This window comes from Protomyctophum parallelum (genome assembly GCF_964188405.1).
Source record: "Protomyctophum parallelum genome assembly, chromosome: 15".
Classification (NCBI taxonomy): Eukaryota; Metazoa; Chordata; class Actinopteri; order Myctophiformes; family Myctophidae; genus Protomyctophum; species Protomyctophum parallelum.
This window is the reverse complement of record NC_139710.1, coordinates 39,217,638-39,234,726: the sequence shown is the minus strand read 5'-3', so window position 1 is coordinate 39,234,726 and position 17,089 is coordinate 39,217,638. Positions and strand designations below refer to the sequence as shown.

The window sequence follows — 17,089 nt, the reverse complement described above, 5'->3', positions numbered from 1 at the left end:
TCACGGAAATCACGCGATGTGCTCATGATTTGCAGCATTTTGTTTGAAACTGAGCACTCCTGTGAATTTTGGAAGCCAATCTTAACCAATCAGGATGGAGTGTGAGAAATCTGAAAGACCGGTTTCGTTGAATGGCTCTAGAGAGACTGTACCAATTTGCGTGATGTTTGGACAAAATCTGTAGGTGTACTGTGCAAAAACTTGTTTTGCACAAAGCGACCTCCTGGTGGCGCTATAACAGGCCGTTGTGGAAAGACGGACGGACGGACACACGGACAGACGGAGTGCAAAACATACTCTCCCCACATGCCACGGACGGACGGAGTGCAAAACATACTCTCCCCACATGCCTTCGGCCTGGTGGAGACAATAATCATGATAAAATGGCACAATTTCTTTCCTACTCACCCCGCAGGCAGACCTTCACGCACAGCCGCGTCAGAAGAACCTGACGCCCGACGTCAACCCCAGCTTTTTAGACAGCTGGTGGATGGAAAAGAAGCTCCACCTCCGCGGCTGACTGTCGCGACGGCCAGATTCCCGGAAACACTCACCTCCGTGTCAGTCAGCCGCGGAGGTGGAGCTTCTTTTCCATCCACCAGCTGTCTAAAAAGCCGGGGGTTGACGTCGGGCGTCAGGTTCTTCTTACGCGGCTGTGCGCGAAGATGTGCCCGAGCCCTCAGTCTGTCTCATAGGAGGGCTGTGGGCAGTTCAGAAACCCATCCACCAGTGGCATCATCGATGGGGAATCCAAGCTAATAGGAACTGCAGGCGTTCTAGTCCTGAAAAGTTGCAATGCGAATATGGAAGCCATCGTTCTCACGATAATACAAATCTAAACATTTTTGTAAAAACAATCTTGTTTAAAAAAATCTGTCTAACGATGATGTCACTGGTGGACAGGTTTCTGAACTGCCCACAGCCCTCCTATGAGACACAGACTGAGTAGGAAAAACATTGTGCCATTTTATCATTTTTAGAGAGGACCTATTATATGAAGATAGGTTGAAAAGTGGTCCTTTAAGATGTGAATAACTGAGGCAGTCTCATCTCTATGGGTGAAATGATTATTTATCAACATAACATTCATCAAATGTATAGTTTCATAATCAGTTTGATAATTTGAACCATTTATTAGCATGCTTATTAACGGTACAGATAGGTTAGGCCTATGCTACGCAGGCTAGTACTAGTAGTAGGGCAGGAGGGAATGTAGGAAAAGGTCACGAATGTTGGGGTCATCCATCCAATTCACTTTACAAGCAATAAGGATTCCCTGCAGAGAAACACACACACACACACACACACACACACACACACACACACACACACACACACACACACACACACACACACACACACACACACACACACACACACACACACACACACACACACACACACACACACACACACACACACACACACACACACACACACAGTGATTATATACAGTATGTATATTGTACAAAGGGAGGGAGGGAAATACTAAATTAACTGTTAACTACATAAACACATTTCGTGGCGGCGAGTTGCTAAAGGGGCGAGTCGTCTGGTATTCGGCGCGCAAGTGTGCCTGCACCCTTTTCTGCCCTCACTTTGTATCCTCAATATGTACTTTGCTCAGCCAATCAAATAATCGCTAAGTGGTGATCAGCCAATCAAATCATCGTGTGTGTTCACACAAACAGACAAAACTGGGCATAGGAGGGGCTAGCGGCCCTCAATAATGATATTTTTTTCAGAATATTCAAATATAGCGAACATTGATCTACAGATCTGCATTGTGAGCCTATGTTGCCATTTGTGCAAAAAGTGGTTAATAGAACAGCATAATGACATGCCGTTATTTTCCTACTCGGTAAGTAATATTCTTTGGTTAAAACAAAATGTTTTTGGTTTAAAGGTTAAATCACCATATAGTAATACAGAAAATACATTTTCAGGTATAGGACAACATGTCAGCTAATCAGCAGAAAGTAGACATTTATCAGCTTAATTTTTACATTGTTCCAGTTCCAATTTTGCCTGCTCATTTCTTCGCGTCATCACTTGTAATTCCACTTCTCTATCCTGATTAGATAAAACTGGTATCCTGGCCTGAAAAAGCTTTTTCTGTTTAATAAAAAGCTGGAGACTCCGGCACTCCGGCGCTAGAGTGAAAACCACAGAAAACCACTGACCCTACATTTAGGCCTGGGCTACACGTCTCTGGATCTTTTGCAAAACGCACATTTCTTTGTGCGTTTGGGCCTTTCCGCCACACGCAAACTGCGTTTTCGGCCACTCAAACGGAGGTTTTTGGAAACGGATAAATCAGTGGAGATTTTCAAAAATATCCGTTTCAGTGGAGCTGTGTAGTCATGCGAAACGGAGCTTTTGAGAAACGATGATGTCACCGCTATAATTAGGTGAGAAATGCAGCTTGTGCCTGCATGGAAACTACACAGATATCTATCCAACATTGTTCATGTTTATATATCACTGTTAACAACTTTAAAACTTATCATATGTTGCATCAACTGCAGCGAGCAAAGGCTCTGCTCTGCTGCATCCAATAATAAATATATCAGCCTACTATATATAGACCGATTCCGTACCGGTTTCATGGTCGCAGCCTACGTATTTCCTGTAGGCGGACTCGACATAGCTGCGGGAGTAAAACCCTCACCAGGCGCACGTCTTCCACCACAGTGAACGGCAGAGTGACTGATGTTAGTTTGCCTCAAACTTTACTCCTTTACCTGCTTTTTTACTAACACTAACATTACAAAGATGCCCAGAACATCGAGATGAACCTGTGTAGTTTATGGCTGCTCCAACAGTAGTGGCAACATAACAAATAAAATAAAACGGAATGTCTTATATCCACCGCGATGGCTGAGACCAGAGCCATTGAGTAATGGTTGAGACAAAGCAGTGAAGAATCCTGCAAGATACATAATTTCAGTCTTACCCAATACCCAATCTTTCTGTTTTATGAACACAAGGCTGCTGTATTTTATACCTCATACTAAGCATTTAAAGTATGAGGTATAAAGTACAGCAGCCTTGTGTTAATAAAACAGAAATATTTGGTATTGGGTAAGACTGGCGTTATGTATCTTTCACTGCTTTGTCTCAACCATTGCTCAATGGCTCTGGTCTCCGCCACCAAGGTGGATATTAGACATTCCGTTTTTATTTTATTTTTATGTTGCCACTACTGTTGGAGCAGCCATAAACTACACAGGTTCATCTCGATGTTCTGGGCATCTTTGTAATGTTAGTGTTAGTAAAAAAGCAGGTAAAGGAGTAAAGTTTGAGGCAAACTAACATCAGTCACTCTGCCGTTCACTGTAGTGGAAGAGTGCGCCTGGTGAGGGTTTTACCCCCGCAGCTACGTCGAGTCCGCCTACAGGAAATACGTAGGCTGCGACCATGAAACCGGTACGGAATCGGTCTATAGTCTAGTGTGGACTGGTGATTTCATTTGTATTGGTGCCGAGTGCAAAGCACAAGTTGCACAACCGACTGTTTTAATTCAAAGTGGTATATATATTCTGTGAAATGTGTATCGTCATTCCATGTATCTACAAGCTCCAAGTGTTGCGTCCACAACTCACATGCAGCGCGTTGTGAGCTTGCAGATCATCAGTGCCCGGGTGCCCCACTCGCCATGAATCCAAGCAGAGGTCCTCACAAGTATAGGTAAAACACTGCCAGTCTGCAGCGCAATGGCCCGTTGCGCAAAGAAGTTGATATTTTACTTGTGCGATATTCAGATAATCTTCAACCGATTGTTATAATTCGAAGTGGTATATATTCTGTGAAGTTTATATTTTCATTGGGTGTACAAGTCATGTTTTTAATATGCCTTTATCAAATGATATAGAGATAAGCCCATTGGCTGCATGTCACTGTGCCTACATGCTGACAATGTGCGCGCGTGAACTTGTATTAGCCTACATTATAACGTTACATTTATTATACAGCTCGAAAATATAGCCACTCTACAAGCTCACAACTGGTTGTGGACACTTCTATAGGTCTAGCCTGACCTAAGCAGAGACATTTCTGGCCTAGATGGGAGGGTCGCGCCTCAGAAAAGCGTGCACCCTGATTGGATCTCATCGATCTGACCGTCACCCCCGGCCCCTCCTCTCCCCCCTAGTGCAGCGCTACGTCACATCATTTAGAGCGACGCCCACCCGGAAGGGTTGACTCCCACTTTTAGACTGGTTCAGCCCACGGCTTTTTCCAGGCTTTCATCTTTCGCGCAGACGAAATGAAAGCCTGGGTATCGAGGCTACTATACTGTAGGTCTGACTCTGCTATTAATTTCTGTGCCAAATCGCCAGAGCAATGGTAAAGTGTCTATCATTTTTAAATTATATGGAGAGAAAAGTCGAGAGTCGGGATCTGGAGATTTGCACATAGTGTGACATGCTGACAGACAATGGCTTTTAAAATGCGGTACTTATTCCTTCATTAAAAAGTGTAAATATCAAATCAAATATAATATAGCCTACAATTGAAACCTGCTACTGCAGTGATTTTATCCTGTGTTCAATGTGTTTCTGCGTTTGTGTGTGGACATAGATATCTCTGTTGTATGGCCAGGGATTTTTTCTAAAACAGGACGAAAATATCAGTTTTGCAAAAGATCCATGTACGTATAGCCTGGGCCTTAAATTGTGTCAGTTAAATTGTGCGTTTACCTGTAGGACACTCTGTGTTACATCAATCATCTTGTTGTATTTCTCCAGATTGGCCATGGCTTTCTGCACACATAACTCCTGCTCCTTGGGGACTGGCTCTCGCCGGAGATCATCTGCTTCTTTTAGCTTCTCAAGTGTGCACCGCTTCAGCTCTGCAGAGATAAATGATCAAATATCCATAATGTGCACATTGAGGATTTATTATATTAACGTTACATATTTTCCGATATTAATGTTACATTTCAATTTTTAACTGTGGTCCTACAAAGCAACGACGCTAATTGCACGTATAGGTTACGTGCAATTAGCACAGAGTGGCGCACTATGAACTTGTAGGTCTGCTATTTTTTTAAATCGTTAAAATGTGCCTCAAATCTTTCAGAAAATTGTCATGATTTAGAAAACCTTTTTTTAAATTTTGACGTCAGGCCTGAATGGGTTAATAATTAAAAAAATGAAATGGATACAATAGTCACACTTATAAACAAGGACGTATTTAGAAACGCGTCCGGTCTGCCTATGCCTCCCAGCCATTGTAAAATACCCGGTAACCTGAGACCTCTCGTGGCTTATTGCTTTATTCATTGTCAATGGCATTTAATTTAAAGCCGATTTGCTCGTCTACATATGACGTCAATTCTCCTTTCATTGTCAATGGCATTTATTAATATTTGTGTTGCCACAAAAAGCTGATGTGTTCAGACAGACACATGACGTAAATCCTCCTTTCATTGTCAATGGCAAATGTGACACGAGTTAAGGACAAAGCGCTGTATATAGGAGGGGCTAGTGCCCCTCAAAAACATGCACCTCAATGGTGATGACATACCCAGTTTCTCCTTCTGAAATTTTATGATTCTTTCTTCAAGCTCTCGTGAATCCTGTCAATCAACATGAAATAAATCACCTTTTAAACACACTTTCAAGGTGTGCTCCAGTGAATGCAACACCGCCGGTGCAGAGAAACAGCCACAAGAGAAGAGCAGAATGCTTACCTTCTGAACACTTTGTATGTTGTCAAGCAGAGCTATTAAACGCTTTCTGTTGAGAGAGAAAATTATTTAAGAATTTCGCCTGAGGGCGAGAAGCTCACATCCGCCTGGGTGACAGGCAGACTGCTGGGCGAGCGCTGGCACTTTGGCATGGGGGGTAAGGTCAACATATCCGCCTGGGTGACAGCAGACTGCTGGGTGAGCGCTGGCGCTTTGGCATGGGGGGGGTCAGATCAAAATAGCCGATCGACAAGCTCGAGCTTGTAGGTCGGCTATTTTCACTAGTTTGGGTCCCGGAAGAAATGTCTAATTTCTGTTTTTGGTCACAGGCATCTGTCTACATAGCCTGCTATTTAAACTATATTTTAGCCTTTTCATAGGCCTCGAAGTTCCTAGAGGCTAGGGCAAGTGCTACGGGCTAAGGTGGAGTCTGAAGAGGCGAGTCTTCAGAATAGATTTTACGGCAGAAGATTGGGAGCAAAGTCTGCAGTTCTAAATGGGGAGTTCATTCCACAGCTTGGGAGCCAGAAGGGAGAAGAGTCTGGGGACGTGTGGAGTGGAGCGTTACCCCAGATGTTTTTGCAGACGTTTTGCCAGCTTTCCCTGTGTGTCGTTAGCTGATCTGAGTGAGCGGGAGGGTTTGTAGGGTTGGATCAGGCTTTGGAGATGTGAGGGTGCCATTCTGGAAAACATTACATTTACATTGTAGTGACACAAGTTTGATCGTCTTGAAATAAGTCGCTTTCAAGTGTCTGAGGAATCTACCAGTCTTACCTGGTAGATTCATAATATACCATGACGGTTTGAGAATAGTTGATAAAAAATACAGCCAAACATTGCCGACTTGCATAATCCTGCCTGCTGGTTGTTTGAACCCACTATTCAGTATACTGTGATGAACATTAATGAGAAGTGAACCAAAGATAAGAAGAGCCAATATCATGGTTTATGGCCAGGAGGATTCCTTGCGTATTTGGCAGAACCATAGAGTAAGACAGTTACGACATTGAGGGAGCAGAAAACAGCCTGGTCACGTGGTTCATGTACTCACGCATTCCGTATCTTCCAGTTGTCCCCATTTGAAGCCTTCAAATGGGGACAAACGAATAGAAGTCTATGTAGAAGACTGGCCCCATGAAGTGAACGTTGTTGTCGTAACTCTGTCTTACTCTATGGCTCTGGTATTTTGTACATGCGCACACACAGATAAGAATTGTCTGCCGTTCGGCAGGAAAACTTGGTCGCTTTAATTTTCAATTCTAAAAAGGACCACTTCACACCCATTTCAAAGCGATCGTCATAATTGGTCCTCTCATAAGACTATTATGACCATTTCAGTTTACTACTGCTCCGTCTCTCATTGGGGGGCTGTGCAATGTGCACAGTTCACAAACCTGTCCACCAGCGAGCTTCAGCCATTTCAAAACACCATTTCTAACTTATTACATAACATTAGTGCGAGAACAATTGCTTCTACTTTTCAGCACCATAACTTTCCGGGCAGAGAGTGGCTGCAGTTGCAATTACACTTGAAATCCCTATTGATGCCAATGCTGGTATAGGCAGGTTTCTGGACTGAGACAGAGATACCATGTGAGTATGGTAGATAGAAATTGTGGCATACTTATAATCAGCCTGAGGATCAGTGTTGTTTTTGGCAGCAACTTTTGATTTTAGTTTTAGTCATAGTCTCTTGAATGGCTTCCATTTAGTCTCATTTTAGTCACCCGGAATGTTTTAGTGTTAGTTTAGTTTCAGTCGACTAAATATCATAGTCGACTATCATAATTATTATATGAGGTTATGGTTGAAAATGGTTGCTTTTTGTGCAGGTCGCAGTTAACTACTATGGAATCGCGCATTTCCTGTGTTAGTCACGCCTCCATATTATGGTCACACCTCATGACATCACGCCTCCATATATGGTCACGACAGGTGCCATGTCACGCCACCATATATGGCCATCTCCATTATTAAGATTGACCTCATCTAACCCTGGATAACCATACATGGAGAAGACTGGATCATCACCGAAATCTGCATATATGGAGCCAGCCAGCAACTCTACATCTGACCTCAAACCCTTAGATCTCCATATATGGAGTTGACCTGTTTTGACATTCCATATGTTCATCCTTTCACCACATGTCCTTCCTGTTCTGACATTCCATATGTTGATCTGACCTCATCAAACTATGTACGCTCAAGACACGCTCCATATATGGCCAGTACATAATTAATTGATCAGCTCAGTGGCCTTGTGGTTAGAGTGTCCGGCGTCCGCCATGAGACTGGGAGGTCGGGGTTCAATACCTGGCCGGGTCATACCAAAGACTCTAAAAATGGGACCCAGTGCCTCCCTGCTTGACACTCAGCATCAAGGGTTGGATTGGGGGTAAGTCCCTGCGACATACTAGCGTCATGTCCAGGGGGTGTACTTGTACATCAAGCTGCCTCACGCTACAGAAACAGGAGAAAGGCTCCTGAGTCCTGCCCTATGGGCCTCATGGCTCGGCAAGGCTACTTACTTACTTACATAATTCATTCCATATGTTGATCTGACCCTGCATGCCAAAGTGCCAGCGCTCGCCCAGCAGTCTGCTGTCACAGGGCGAGCTCACTTCTCGCACTCAGGGCGTCTTACTGGTTAATAATAATAATGTATTTTTTATATATGGTATATCTCTAAGACCAACTAGAAATACTTAATACAGTCGCTCACCGATAGGGATCATCCTTCGACAGGCTTTCTGCGAAGATATTCAGCATCTGTAATCTGAAATGTACAAACATCACTGGATCATTACTTTACTAGTACACACTACACTGAGCTCTGCACTCATTAAATAGAGAGGAAAGCCTATTTTCACAAATCTACTAGATTAAATAGAGAGCAAAGCCTATTTTCACAAATCTACAAGATTAATATCTACCTGTGATTTACAGTGTCCAGGGATGTTTTTCCCACCTTTGCCTCTTCCAGCTCCCTGACAAGGTCAGGCCTGAGAAATACAGAAAGTACTTGTAAATCGTGGTAACGAAGTATTATTTGGGAAGTAATTAAAATAAGTTTAGATGGAGACATCCGACACTCACAAGTCTCTATCTGCCTCCAGCTCAGTGAGCTCACTGAAGTTTTTCTCTGTTGGGAGATTTTTAACATGGAATAATTTGTTGCCTTCTGAATTCTTATGTATTGTACATGAATTGTTATCATTTATTCTTAGTTACAGTATATAAATAAGTAAATAATAATAATAAAAATGTGGCTTTTGAGTTATATTTTCATCTCGCACGTGCACTACCTGCATGCACCTTCACTGCCATCTCAAAACACTGGTTTGACATCTGCTTCTCCATCCTGGAAGAAAAACAATAAATCAGCTTCAATAAATAAATACAACGAACGTCTTTGCAAATGCAATTTCTTTCTATACCATGATTTTGCAACCCATCCTGGGCGCTACACTTCCTCTGCCAACCTGGCAGAGGAAGCTTAGAGAAGGAAAGGACATGGTCACGTGACCATGACACATTCATGGATGTTCGGCAGAATGCACTGGAGTCAATGAGAGCTCAGTGACCAGCTCATGAACACTATTTCTGAATGTCTCAGATCTTTTGTAAAATAATCGCTTATGGAAAAATAACAGAAGACATGCAACACATTATTGCCTGCTGTGTTGCTTTTCAATGTGTACACCGTGTAATTGTATAGAGGTATGGTATCTAAAGAGCACAAAGTACCTTTCTAAACGTACCAAGTATCGCGAGACTCCTGTCTGGCAGCCAAATCTCGAGATACCTCCGAGCCAGAAACGATACCTGCTGCTGTTTAGATCAAATAAAATTATATACTGTGCACTCTGTCCACATCGAAAAGCAAGTGATTAGAAAACAACCTGTGATATGTATTTTTTTATATTCCTGAACCGATTATACTGTATGACAAAGGTCTCAATTGTTCAGAAATAATGTTTGTTATGAGCTGGTCCAGCCGGCGCCATTCACTGTCATGTATTCATTTAACTTCTGGTGTGAGTTTTGGCTCCTATGAAAGTGTCATGCCGCAGCCCAGTCACGTGACCATTTCCTTTCCTTCTCTAAGCTGCCTTGCTATGCATGAGGAGTCGCCCAAGCCGCTGCTTTTCACCTGACAGGGGGGAGTTTCCCCGGCCGGACGTATAGCGCGTGGAAGGAACACGTTATTCCAACCAGTTCCTTTCCCCTCCATCAGGCACTGCAGCTAGCAAAGGCGAGGCAAACAACGGAACAAAATGCAGGTCTGTCACCTCATTACATCTGTTGTCATTATATCTACTGTTGCCAAGCGGTGGTTTTCTTTGGGATTCTGCCAGGGCTGAGATCCATCATTGGAGGATTCAGTGGCGTTAAGGCTGGATGGGACGTCATCGGGTGGGTCCATGTTGTCAAATAGCCACAGTTGACCTGTGAATTAGTGAACATGAACATCGTCAAATACTACTAGCAGAAGGAAAAAAACATACTCACATTTCTTACTTAATGGACCACTTCACTGCTTTTCAACATATCTTCATATAATTGGTTCTCACTAATGATCATGATAAACTTGCAAAAAAAAACCCGTCCACCGGTGACATCATTGATGGAGAATCCAAGCGAATAGAAACTGCAGGCTAATCCTATTCCTTAAAAGTTGCAATACGAAAATAGAAGCCATCGTTCTCACGATAATACAAATCTAAATATAAAAATAATATATAAATTGTTTAAAAAGAAATCTGCCTAATGTTGATGTCACTGCCACTGGTGGACGGGTGTCTGCACTGGCCACAGCCCTATATGAGACAGACTGAGTAGGACAAATATGGTGGTATTAATTTTATCATGAACATTTAGTGAGGATCAACCATATGAAGATAAATTGAAAAGTGGTTTGTGTCATAGTCTTTGGACTGAAACTGTCATATTTTAGTCACCTGGAATGTTTTAGTGTTAGTCTAGTTGTAGTCGACAAAGTGTCACAGATTTTACACATGCTGAAAATAGCAGATCTACAAGCACAACAATGTGACACGTTGTTGTGCTTGTAGATCTTTTTTATTAGTATTTTATTGGATTTTCTTTTTCAGACAAGACAACACCCACAATACCAGTCAACAGTAACAACAATACAGAGCAAACAAACGAAGAAAAATAATAAAAGGGGGTTGACAAAAACGACAGTCACATTACAAAATAAAAGATTTTCAGCAAGATTTTTCAGCATGCAACCAAGTGTAAAATGACTTAAACTGGATCTCTAGTCCCTTCCTAATGTCGTATAATTTCGATAAATGAACTAACTAACTAAAATAATATTTCACTAAGTCAAGTAAGAGTGGTTCAAAGCTATTTTCTCATACAGCGGAAAAGGCTCTCTCTCTCTCTCTCTCAAGTGACAGAGACGGGGAGCATTTACGATTCACACCTGAACACAAAGGTCATTGTTCTAAACTCCTTTGAAGCTGGAGAGTGAGAGGTTTTAGAATTTACCCCAGGGACCATTTGTTATTTGTAACTATTCCACAGTTTTAAACTGAATGATTTTTAACAATCTGTCACTATAGAAAGATGAGACTCTAACTATTAATAGTGAGTTCAACTCGTCTCCTTTAAAATGTGCGATAAGAACATAGGGTTTTCGCTCCACCGTGTTAGTTTACCTCTTAAGAGAGTGTTCAGTTTTATTTTATAGTTCCGTTAAACATTTCCTAACTACAAGTGTTTTCCGTTTCATATAGTTTTAAGGTATGATTAACCATGTTCATAAGTCTGTTCACAGTTTACATTTAAGTTTTGTTAAGTTTTAAAACGGTTTATCGTCTAAAAATTAGCGCCCCAGTTAAAACGGGATCAGGTTAACTATCCTTACACCTGGGAAAAACTGAATCCATCCTCTTCGGATCAAATAGTAATCTCAGCAAGGCAGATGGCTTCTTGGTTAGAGTGGGTGACAATATTATCACACGAAAAGATCAAATTACCTACCTAGGTTCCATCCTGGAGGCCAATCTTTCCGGTGATAAGATGGCCACCAACGTAATCAAAAAAGTCAATCAAAGAACAAGATTCCTTTACAGGATCTCCTCACTGGTCAGCAAAAACACCTTGAAGACCTTAACAGGAGCCCTCGTACAAGGTTTCTTTGACTATGCATCCACCTCTTGGTACCACAGCACCTCAAAGGCCCTTAAAACAAGGCTCCAGACCTCCCAAAACAAACTGGTCAGGCTCCTACTTGGCCTCACCCCCCGAACCCACCTCACCCCTGCCCACTTTGACAGGCTGGGATGGCTTAGGGTCGACGACAGAGTACAGCATCTTGCAATGGGTCTGGTCCACAAGATTCGATACACCACCAAGATACCCATGTACCTGACTAAATACTTCCTTAGTGTAAACGAAGTCCACACCCACAACACCAGAGGGAGTACAACAAACCATGTACAACCCAGATTCGGCACAAACAAGGGACTAAATTCTTTTCGCTCCTATGCCACCAAAATGTGGAACGCCCTACCAACAGTCATTAAGACATGTGAATCCCTTGACTCCTTCAAAACCGCTCTCAAAGGGCACCTACGGATGGCTGCATTTCGAAACTGGCCTCTGTAAAATCTGAATCCCCCCCCCACCCCATTTCCCCTCACTGTATATGTATCTTTTCCCTTTTTGCTTCCTATATGATGAATTCCTGTTCTGTTCTTTAGCTACATAGAAGTGTCTATTTGTATGTCTCTAAATGTTTTGATGAATTGAACAATGTGGACCCTGTTGTAAACAAGTGTAATGCTTAATTGGGTCGTCCACTCACAGTTAACAGTCTTTGTATTGAGTTTGTGCTTAAAATGTACTGTAAATTCTACAAACTGTTAATAAATATTTCAATCAATCAATCAATCAATCAATCAGGTTCCTTTGTCCTAGGTCCCGCCTCTCTCCAACCGGAAAGAGCGCTGTATGTCCTGGAGAGGAGGGGCCTAGTTACAAATATAAGGACAGATTTGTGGGTTGATCGGGGTCCTGGATTCCGGTCAACTCATTTCGGCTATCGAGTTACTGTGTGTTGTTTAATCCGGAGAACCACAAAGGGCTTTCCCTTTGTTTGTGCTTTGTCTTGACTGCTGGACTGTTTTTCACTGCAAATAAAGCTGCCTGCTTTGTAACCTCACTACATCGATATCCTGGCCTGGTTTCTTTTTCCTGCACTGCTGCACGCTGAAAGATACGACACTAACATTTTAGTATAGTTCTTATTTGTTGACGACATTGTCAATATATTTTGTCTTAGTGTGTGTGTTTGTGTGTGTGTGTGTGTGTATCAGTGAAAAAAGGTAGAACATTTTTCCTCTTAGCTTTAGTCGATGAAATCAACACAGTAACAGTAAGTAAAAGTATCAATACTGCAATGTAGATTCGTCGCTGTTCTGTTACAAGTAAATGTCAAATTCGATGCGATATCTTAACAAAGGATGGAGGGATATTATACTGGATTAATTAAATCAACATTTTTTTATTCATTCATTCATTCTGCGTCACACTGTCTACATTGTTGTATGGATGGAAGGTTGGTTTATTAACGACTGGTTGGTTGAAGCATGAAGCACAATAATCACAAATGTTTGGTTTGAAAGGTGCTTTAATAGCACGTATTATTATTATTATAATCATTATTACCACCTATGTAAACAAGTATAATAAGCTGCTTACCTCGAAAAATTGTGCTGTCTGACTGCAGTGCTAAGAAGTGAGATGAGAAGCCAGTTAGCATTTTGAAAACATTGGGGCGATAACTCTCATTGGCCAATAGCCAGGCTACAGGGGCGGTTCTTCACGCTGCGATGATTTTCATTGGTTGAAGCTGACGTCAATCACTGAACCCCGCCAGGAAGTGAAGAGGTTGCGTTTGTAATGTTTGTAACTTGTCCCCCTCTCTCTGCTAGTGAGACGGTAGTGCCGCCTGGTGACCGGATGATGCGTGACCAACACAAGGCATGGTACATTAGCTATGCATATTATTTATCTATGCACACTGCATTGATTGATTGATTGATTGATTCATTGATTCATTGATCGATCGATTGATTGATTCATTGATTGATTTGATAGCAGTTATGTGTTTTAATATTTTTAAATAGCAGTATATATTTGATAGCAGTTAGAAACAGTATAGTGCTATATATATATATTCACAGTTTCACACTAAGAAAATAATAATAATTTAAGAATGAATAAAGAACAATATGTAGATAAAAAAGAACAAACCGACGAAAGAACAATATGTGATGACATTGAACCATGTCATTGTCTCTAGTATAGCCTACAGTAGAAAAGGTCTGTGTCGTGTCGTGGTATAAAGGATGAACAAAGCCGTGATTGACACAATATTAGTAAAATATCACAATGTTGCACAATCATGTAGGGCAGTGGTTCCCAAACCTTTTCATGTCAAGGAAGTGGACCCCCAAATTGACACTAATTAGCCTACGGGCCCCCATTTCAAGAGATTTTAACAGCTCTGGCAGTGATTCTCAACCATTTTGTATTATAGGCTACTATTATACCCCTCTGTTAATATTCTTTTTGGTCCCATTGTGAGGACTGAGCTAGAGTTGATGTTTGGCAGTTGCACACATATGTTGCAAAGTTAGCAAAAATCCCATGTCTCCGCCATGGGTCTTACTTAGAACTGCCTGTAGTCTACTACAAAACACTGGCGTTTGTTGTGTTGGTCTATGCCGCCGCCTAGTGGTGGCCAGTTGTTATTGAGGGACCAGATGTCTTGGGGATGCTGAATAGAGTATAGACGGATGTTAGGTTCTTTAGTGTTTACTATACTGTACTGGCCTTTAATCTGATCCTTGGTGACTATTTCTATATATGCATGTAATGTGTTACCACTAGGTAACACATCACATCTCACTATAGAGAGAGAGAGAGAGAGATTCGTCAGCTATTCTACACTAATAGCTGAATACATTACACAGCTGAATACATTTTTGAGGGGCAAATGTGGACTAATTTTCTAGAAACATTTTAACAAATAACAACACAAATGTTATGGTTCCTGACTGGCACAACATATTGTCAGAAGGGAGGGCCCTGTCTGGTCCTATAACTGGTCCTATAACGGGTCCTCTAACTCTATGGTCTGGTTGACCATACAACTAGAAAACTAGCCTATATGACACACTTTTATTGAAGTGTATATTTGTACGTCTCTAAATGTTCAGATGAATTGAAAGTGGTGGACACACTTGTTGTCCACAGTATAGCCTAACAGTTTTTGTAATGACTTGTGCTTTCGTTTGAAATGTAGGCCTACCCTTATTATACTGTGAAATAAAACGTTCAATCAATCAATCAATCGCTTTTTTCCACCACTGCAGCAATAACACAAGGGACAGCGTGTGGGTAGAATAAGGTTCCTTCAGCTGGCTGCGGGGGGGGCGACAGAGTCCCTCTGCTCCATCGGGATGAAAGTAGCCAAGACCTGAGGAGCAGATTGTCTTTAAATTAAATCATGACAGTTTTCTGAAAAACCGTATGTTTCTATGTCAGTGGTTCTCAAACTGTGTGTGTGTGTGTGTGTGTGTGTGTGTGTGTGTGTGTGTGTGTGTGTGTGTGTGTGTGTGTGTGTGTGTGTGTGTGTGTGTGTGTGTGTGTGTGTGTGTGTGTGTGTGTGTGTGTGTGTGTGTGTGTGTGTGTGTGTGTGTGTGTGTGTGTGTGTGTGTGTGTGTGTGCGTGCGTGCGTGCGTGCGTGCATGCGTACGTGTGTGCGTGCGTGCGTGCGCGTGTGTGTGCGACAGTGCATGAGGATGACTGTGTGCATGTGTATTTTCTCTCTTCTCTGCCGCGCTGTGCTACTCTGTAACTCTGAGCGTGTACAGTGCAGACTACAGTACACTGAGTACAGTACAGTGTACAAATTGTACACCTGAAACCAAACAGTGAAGAGCTCCAACACCTACCACTGAGCCACTAGAGATGCCATGAGGCAATACAGATCACATCTGGAGGGATATTAATATTATGTTGCATATAGCACTGCAGTCTCCCGTAGCAGCATGTGGCAATTAAGGCCTGCATCACATGACAGACTGACAGAGGTCACTAACATCCAAGATTCACTACACTATACCAGATGAGTTTGAGGGCAATTTTAGTCTGGACTGCAGGTCGTTCCATGGCCAAGGGCCAAAGAAAGCCAGACATTTTGTCAGATTTGAATGCTGGTACTACACACCGCATATAGCCAGGCATTTGATCTGAGATTTAGACCATTTAAAATCATAACAAAACAGAATTTGGAGGAAATGTAAGGAGGTAGATCACTTTGACTTTATAGATGAAAATGATCAGCCCCTCTCTCTCTCTCTCTCTCTCTCTCTCTCTCTCTCTCTCTCTCTCTCTCTCTCTCTCCCTCTCTCTCTCTCCCAGGGTGAGTGTGTTCCCCCTAACTCAGCTATAGCTGTCTGTATAACCAAAACTATATAAACTGAACCAACTTCCCCAGGTCTTCAGTGGGCCTCCTGAGTCCCCCATATTCGATAAGGCACCCCAGTGGAACCACCCTCCTGTCCCATCCTTTGTGGAACATAGTCTAAAAGAAAACTAAAAAATACAGTGAGACACAAAGGTTAGTTAGTCACTGTTATTACGCATGAGGTTTGAAATTTGAGGTTTGACATTTAGAAAACATTGCAGTATTTATACTTTTACTTAAGTAAAACATTTGAGTACTTTTTCCCCACCACTGCCTACAACAGTATATGAGCCTATAGGAGGTGGTGCTGTCCGAGGTGCTGAACTGTGTGTGTGTGTGTGTGTGTGTGTGTGTGTGTGTGTGTGTGTGTGTGTGTGTGTGTGTGTGTGTGTGTGTGTGTGTGTGTGTGTGTGTGTGTGTGTGTGTGTGTGTGTGTGTGTGTGTGTGTGTGTGTGTGTGTGTGTGTGTGTGTGAAGGGAGAGAGAGAGAGAGAGAGAGAGAGAGAGAGAGAGAGAGAAAGGTATGACTCACCTGTCTTAGGTGCATTACACATGTAGAGAAGGCAGGCTCATTGCGTTATCAGGGATATAAAAATCAGAGGAGGTCCTCAGGAGGTCTTCAGTTTGGAAGTTCACTTTGCATGATGGAGGGTCTTGTTCAGCGCATCAGAAGCCGAGCACAGCTTATAAGGTCAGTTTGTATGATCTGAATATAAGCGACAGACTGATATCAAACCAAAAAAAATGCGTTTGACGTGAATATAAATGCCGAAATTAAATGATATTGACATATAGCGTTGCCGCTATGTCTATTGTGTTTTATAATTAAATTGGGCATAGGCTTGTTAGGCTATATAGTGCAAATAGGTTGATGTGTTTGTAATAATT

The 17,089-nt window shown here is 42.2% G+C and overlaps 1 protein-coding gene across 1 annotated transcript; it reads right to left on the bottom strand.

The window, feature by feature from the left end:
• Window positions 1-1,151: 1,151 nt before the first annotated feature.
• On the bottom strand, window positions 1,152-10,137 carry cenph (centromere protein H). Its single transcript, XM_083784384.1, has 9 exons — window positions 9,985-10,137; window positions 8,998-9,053; window positions 8,789-8,834; window positions 8,626-8,694; window positions 8,415-8,468; window positions 5,696-5,741; window positions 5,530-5,581; window positions 4,701-4,852; window positions 1,152-1,276 (listed from the first exon to the last, which is right to left on the bottom strand). The coding sequence occupies exons 1-9, from the start codon at window positions 10,116-10,118 to the stop codon at window positions 1,190-1,192; spliced, it is 696 nt and encodes a 231-aa protein (XP_083640510.1). The 5' UTR covers window positions 10,119-10,137; the 3' UTR covers window positions 1,152-1,189.
• Window positions 10,138-17,089: the final 6,952 nt, after the last annotated feature.

Coding starts and splice junctions, on each gene's coding strand:
- cenph (XM_083784384.1), bottom strand. CDS start 10,118: ATGGACCCACCCGATGACGTCCCATCCAGCCTTAACGCCACTGAATCC. Junction 8,695..8,788: donor CTGGAGGCAGATAGAGACTT/GTGAGTGTCGGA, acceptor TGTATTTCTCAG/GCCTGACCTTGTCAGGGAGC. Junction 5,742..8,414: donor TCGAAGGATGATCCCTATCG/GTGAGCGACTGT, acceptor CTCTCTCAACAG/AAAGCGTTTAATAGCTCTGC.